The sequence below is a fragment of the Atta cephalotes genome, assembly GCF_000143395.1.
Source record: "Atta cephalotes unplaced genomic scaffold scaffold00031, whole genome shotgun sequence".
In the NCBI taxonomy this organism is placed as follows: domain Eukaryota; kingdom Metazoa; phylum Arthropoda; class Insecta; order Hymenoptera; family Formicidae; genus Atta; species Atta cephalotes.
In genome coordinates this window covers 1,375,271-1,381,914 of record NW_012130095.1, presented here as the reverse complement: position 1 = coordinate 1,381,914, position 6,644 = coordinate 1,375,271, and the positions used below count along the sequence as shown (strand labels likewise).

The 6,644-nt window shown below is 26.7% G+C and overlaps 1 protein-coding gene across 1 annotated transcript in view; it reads left to right on the top strand.

The window, feature by feature from the left end:
* LOC105621018 (scavenger receptor class B member 1) overlaps positions 1-5,117 on the top strand; it is a 44,808-nt gene extending 39,691 nt beyond the window's left edge. Inside the window, exons 3-9 of the mRNA XM_012202495.1 lie at positions 1,595-1,755; positions 2,103-2,241; positions 2,778-2,984; positions 3,675-3,819; positions 3,941-4,192; positions 4,283-4,401; positions 4,689-5,117. Of these exons, the coding sequence (XP_012057885.1) occupies positions 1,595-1,755; positions 2,103-2,241; positions 2,778-2,984; positions 3,675-3,819; positions 3,941-4,192; positions 4,283-4,401; positions 4,689-5,117 (1,452 nt within the window). The remainder of the gene's footprint in view (positions 1-1,594; positions 1,756-2,102; positions 2,242-2,777; positions 2,985-3,674; positions 3,820-3,940; positions 4,193-4,282; positions 4,402-4,688) is intronic.
* The last annotated feature ends 1,527 nt before the right edge of the window (positions 5,118-6,644 follow it).

Genomic DNA, 6,644 nt, shown 5'->3' with positions numbered 1-6,644 from the left:
ACACACACACACACACACACACACACACACACACACACACACACACACACACACACACACACACACACACACACACACACACACACACACACACACACACACACACACACACACACACACACATATATACATTTGTGAACGATTCTTCGGATTCAATATTTGATAAATATGTAATACAGTCATTACAGTATTTTAAAAATTGTGTATTTAGCTTTTTATTGGTATTAAGAAAATTTAAAAAAATGTACATTATATACGAATATAAAGTGTTCTTTATGCTTTTAGAATAATATCTTTTACAAATCACAATGAGTATATTTATCATTTTATCAAAAAAAGAAAAGAAGAAAGAAAAAAGCTAAATCAATTTAATGATGAATTGGTGAAACACAATTTTGTTGGCGATTGTTTATTAATTTAATCGTGTTTAATCATAAAGTTAAATTTTTAAGAAGTATTTTATCTTATTTCTTGTTTTACTTTTAAAATTAATTATATGAAATTATATATAATTTTATAAATAAACATATTTAAACAAAATAATTTCTCACGCAATGAATATTTAATCTTTTTTTATGATAACACATTTATGAAGTGTATTTGTATTCACAGTAAATACTTTCGGAATGTTCAAAGTATTATGCACGCACATTATGTCGTCTGCAGATAATTTATGTCTGCAAGTGCAAATGATTGTCAGCATGATGATTAGCACAACAATTATGAATCAAATATATTACTACAATTTGTTTGTATAAATATTGCTATTTACACAACTTGAATTCAATTTACAGATTATTATATAAGTAATTTTTATTATATATTATTTATTTTAAAATTAACAATTATTATTACTAATTAATTATGCACACTTACACTAATTCATTATTATTATTATTATTAAGTAATTATATATATATATATATATATATATATATAAAAATAAATAATTTAACTCTTAACAGTTATAATAGTTTATATTTTTGTTAAATATAATCTGCATAATTTTTTCTAACATTATCTCATAAGCAACGTTTCAATTATCTATGAAATTAGATTAATGTTTAGTTACTTATCTATGTCTAGTTATTTAATTACTGTAACATAAATAAAGATTTATTTCCGTTTTTAAACTTTCTCTTTTCGCACATTTATTTGTTATTGAAGATAACCAAAATAAAAATTTATTTACAAAAAGAATCTTGAAAGTGAGATTCTCATGTCAATGATAAATAAAACAGAACAAATTTCTCAATATTATTTCTTGTTTTTATACTTTTGTTTTTAATTTCTCCGGAAATTATATGAATATTGCATCGTGAGATAGACATTTGAAATGTAAGAATCTATTCGTGTAAGAATTTCAGATATTCCATGAAATGAAATATGCAATAAATCGATCGCTAATAGTTCAATTTTCTTACATTTATAAAAACTTTGATGACTTTTTTTGAGTTGATTAATGACTGTTTTGCATAAAAATATCATGATAAATTACTTTAAATGCAACGTGCACGTGTACAAATTGCAATTTTAATGTGAGAGAAATCATATACGCTGGTAATAATCTCGGCAATTCACTATTGCTTTCCAGCAACTACGACTCTGGAATGGTTCGCTCTCGTTTCAATATTGGCAGAAGCCGGGCGTGATTCGATTGACCAAAGTCTATATATTTAACGTAACCAACACAGAAGGTTTCCTGCAGTATAATGAGAAACCGAAACTCCAAGAAATAGGCCCGTTCGTTTATCGGTAAGACTTTTTGTTTGTTTTAACGTTGAGACAATCGATGAATAAGATCTAAAATTTGCATTAAAATCTATTTTTCTTCGAATAGTTATTTTATCGTTATTTTAGTTTTTTAAATCTTACATTTATATTCCAAAGTAATATAAGTGAACAAATTATCTGCATAATTTAAATTACGTATTTATGTAAACGTAACTTCAGGTGAGTTTTTTAATTCATTACTCACTATGCGCAAATGCAACTTTGTTCTGTAAAAGTTGCATTTGCACATAACGCGATTGATTAATGAAAAACTTGTCTTTCGTTAGACAACAATAATTAATGAGAAAATTGAATACATACTTTTGCAGAGAGGATATGGAAAAAGTTAACATCGTGTTTCATAATAATGGAACCGTTAGTTATCAGCATAAGAAAATTTTAAATTTTGTGCCCGAGTTGTCTGAAGATGGAGATACTAAATTGATGGTGCCAAATATATCTTTACTTGTGAGTTAACGTAGAAATAGAATTGTAAATATATTTCTATCCACATGGAAAGAATTTTTTCTTAGAATTTACCTTGAAAATACGATAGTTCTGAGACTGAGAATATTATATTTTGAAAAATTTTATGTAAATTTCTTTTATTCATTAATAAAACATATAAAATTTAATTAATTTATAATATTTTATAATTTATAACATTTTTTTATTATAACATTTAATTAATTTTACTGAAATACATGACAAAAATCTTTAAAATATTGTATTGTACCATCACATATTTTCAGAGATAAATTTTAAGAGCTTCTATATTAATGTACAATACTTAATAAAGATATTAGCTAGAATATTATATCATCAAGGATTCCTGAGCAAACTGTCTAAAATTAAACATCCAAGAATTTTTAAAGAAAAATCTTCAAGATATTCCGTAAAGAATTCTGAAAAATATTTTAAAGTTGTTTGCCGATTTTATGTCGATTTTAGACATTTTGCTTATTGGATTTGAAGATATAAGTAAACAAGTACTTTTTTTGTAGACACTTTCAACACAAAGCAAGAGTCTCCCTCGTTTAATTACAATGGGATTGTCAATTTTCTTGAGCGGATTGCATATGAAACCCTTTATTTCTATAACTGCGCAGGAATTAGTCTTCGGGTACGACGATCCATTAATTAGCTTAGGTCACAAATTTCTTCCCAAAACAAGACGACCCCCCATGAATAGAATGGGACTTCTTCTTGGAGTAAGTATTATGTAATAATCATTATATATATATATATTTTTTTTTTTTTCGCTTTGTATATTTTTCTTATATGCAAAATAATTGTATGATATATATTGTATGTGTCAAACAGTGATGGATTAATAGATAGACAAACAAGGTATTTGCCTAGAGCGGTAAATTTGAGAGGGTAGCAAAAGAGAATGTTAAAAAGAAATCAATTTTTGCCCATAAAAGTGTAAGTAACAAGAATAGCATTTTTTATAGATTTTAAATACGATAATGTTAATAAAAAGTTCGGGATAAAAAACGTTTCTTTTTACATCTTTATGAGCAAAAATCAACTTCTTTTTAACATTCTTCTTTTTGAAGATAGAAAATATTTACACAATCGAGATAAATTTTTAATTTGTTAATCTAACGTTTTTGCAGGAGTTACATCGAGCATATTTTATCAGAAATAATATTTTAAATACAATTAAAAATGTATTATATTTATATTATTTATTTAGGATTATTAAATTTTTTACCAGCTAAATGCGGGAGTATAAAACCTTTTTTTATCCATTTTTCCTTTTATCAAATTCATAAATTAATGAAGCCATCTAGGAATAGCTTAATATTGGTGCCTAGAGGCAGCAAAATACTTAATCCGTCATTGGTGCCAAATATTGTAGTCTAGAGAATAATTTATAATCAAATCTCTTATAGAGAAACGGTACATTAAGCGAAATATCTACGATATTCACTGGACACACAAACATGAAAGAGTTTGGTTTAATAAATCGATTAAACGGGCTTGATCATTTGCCATACTGGTCGAACGCACCATGCAATTCCATTACGGCTTCGGAAGGTAATCTTTTTTTTACATAGAAAATAAGATATAGGACAGTATATTAAAATTGTAATTCCCCTAAGATTTCATTGCAATAAATAAAACTGAATTTCAAGTAAACTTGGAATGTTTTTTGCAGGATCTTTCTTTCCGCCGCGAGACCAGACTGGCGCGGATATCATTCATGTCTGGGACAAGGATATTTGTAGAACACTTCCGTTGCAGTATCGAGGTCCGATAAAAAAGGCTGGTATCAAGGCGGATTTATATACTCCTACGGATATAATTTTTACTCGAAATGAAACAGCTAAAGAAGATAACTGCTTCTGCTCGGATGGCATTGACAGTTGCCCTCCGCAAGGCTTGCAGGATATTAGTCCATGTCAATATAGTAAGTGTTTTATATTTTATAAAATCAATAAAATTTCTAAACATTCTTCGAATTCTATTAAAAGATAAAATCTATTTCTTTTTATTTTAGGTGCACCAGTATATATATCGTTCCCACATTTTTATAAGGCGGATCCTAAATTGTTAGATGCTATTGATGGACTCAAGCCGGTCGAAAACTTGCACAAAACATATTTCAAAATCCAACCAGTGAGTAAAGCATAAAGAAAATATAATCTTAATTTCATGATATGCATCATATGCTCTTTTAATATATTATAAATTAAAAAATTAATATTATAAATTAAAATTACTGTATGTATAAACATAGTTTGTTAATTAAACTTGGCTTAAAAAAATTAATGAATATAAGTTTAATAAGAAGTAATAAATAAATAGAAAATTAATAAATAGATTGCAATTAAATAAATAGAATATAAATAGCGAAGATATCATGTCTAAAATTTAGGATAATCAAAATTTTTTTATTTTCTCAGAAATTAGGGGTACCGCTTGAAGCAAAGGTTCGCGTCCAGTTGAATCTGAAGATAGAACAACAGTCTAATATCAGAGTTGTCGCGAATTTCCCTGATATAATATTCCCAATTATGTGGATCGAGGAAGGTATAGAAGAGCTTACGCCATCCATTAGAAGATATATTTATCTGGCGACCACGTTTGCCGACATCGCTGTGCCCTGCTTGACGTATGGCATGGTTTTAGTTGGACTTGTAGTCATCATTACAGTATTCGTAAAGGCTCATAATAGCCCGATATTGGCGCACGAGGCGATCGAACTTGGTAAGAGGACCATTAGAAGAGGATCGTCTTTTCTAACAACTAGTCAACATCGATTGATGGTTGGTCGAGACTCTTATATCTTACTAAGCAATAACGATATCGAAAAACAGAGTGTGGAGGCATGATGGACATTGCTCTGTGCATGAATTTTAATAGGAGTACTGATGGTAAGTGTTTACAAAGTGAACAATAATTAATGACGTCTAGTCTTGATTTCTTATAAAGTAAATCAATATTGATACTAATAAGATATTTTTATTAATATTGGAGAATAAAACAAATATTCATTAATTTGAGAAACAGAACAAATTTATTCAGATGGATTAATACTAGAAGGACCGGATAAAGGAGCCAAATTGGCTCCAACGGTCTTTCTAGGTAGACAAATTAAAAAATAAAATTTAACCAAATTTTTATATAAATTGAAAATTTTATTATTAAAATTAAGAACATGAAAAATGATGAAAAATTACAAAAAGATATCACGTGGAAGAAAAATTGAAAAAAATCATATTAGTTTGAAAGTTCTCTTTTCGCGAGAAGCCAAATTGGTTACTTTGGTCCTTCTAATGTTAAGCATTTTGCCTAGGTACTAACATCTAGCCCCCCAGGTGACTTCATTAATTTATAAATTTAATAAAAGAAAAAATGAATAAAAAAATGGTTTATATTCCCACATTAGCTGGTAAGAATATTTAATAATCCTTAATAAGTAATATAAATATAATATATTTTTAATTGTACATTTAAAATCTTTCTAATAAAATATGCTCGATGTAATTCGTGCGAAAACGTTAGATTAACAAATTAAAAATTTATCTCAACTGTGTAAAAATTTTCTGTCTTGAAAAATTTGCCGCCCTAGGCAAATGCCTTGTTTGCCTATGTGTTAATCCGTCTGACTTTATTTCTTCTTGAGCTTTCGAGAATCGGAATTTCATGATTATTAAAATTTAGGCGTGCATTAACAGATTTAGGTATCTCAAGTACTAAGGCGATTAAGATTTGAGATATTTAGGATTTAAAACACTTGTAAAAATTAAGGCAAAATTCAGGAAATCTAGACTCTAAATAATTTAGAATATGATTAATTTGTATTTTAACTAGTATGTATTTAGCGGGATATAGGATTTATGCGAAGGATCAAAAATTTGTGAAGAACTACGTGAAGAAAGAACTTTTTATCAAGGTTTTATTCATTAATTAATTTTTATACAACTTTTTTAATGCAACTTACTGAAAGTTTATAAACCTTTTATTTACATATATATTTTCGGTTTTATAATTTTTATTAAATAGAAGCGAAAACCATGTACGTTTATTAATATTTCTAGGCTAATTAGGACTTAGAAATTATAATTAATCTCAAATGTTTGGAACTACGTTTAAATTGGATTTAAACATTCCGAGTATATATACAATTTTAATATTTAATTTTATTACAAAGTTAAATAAATTAACGTATATATATATATATATATATATATATATATATATATATATATATATATATATATATATATATATATATATATATATATATATATATATATATATATATATATATATAATAATTATTTACTTACTTTTATTAGTAGTAATATTAAGTTACTTACGTACTTAACGTTAATTAAATTAAGTAAAGTTAAAAT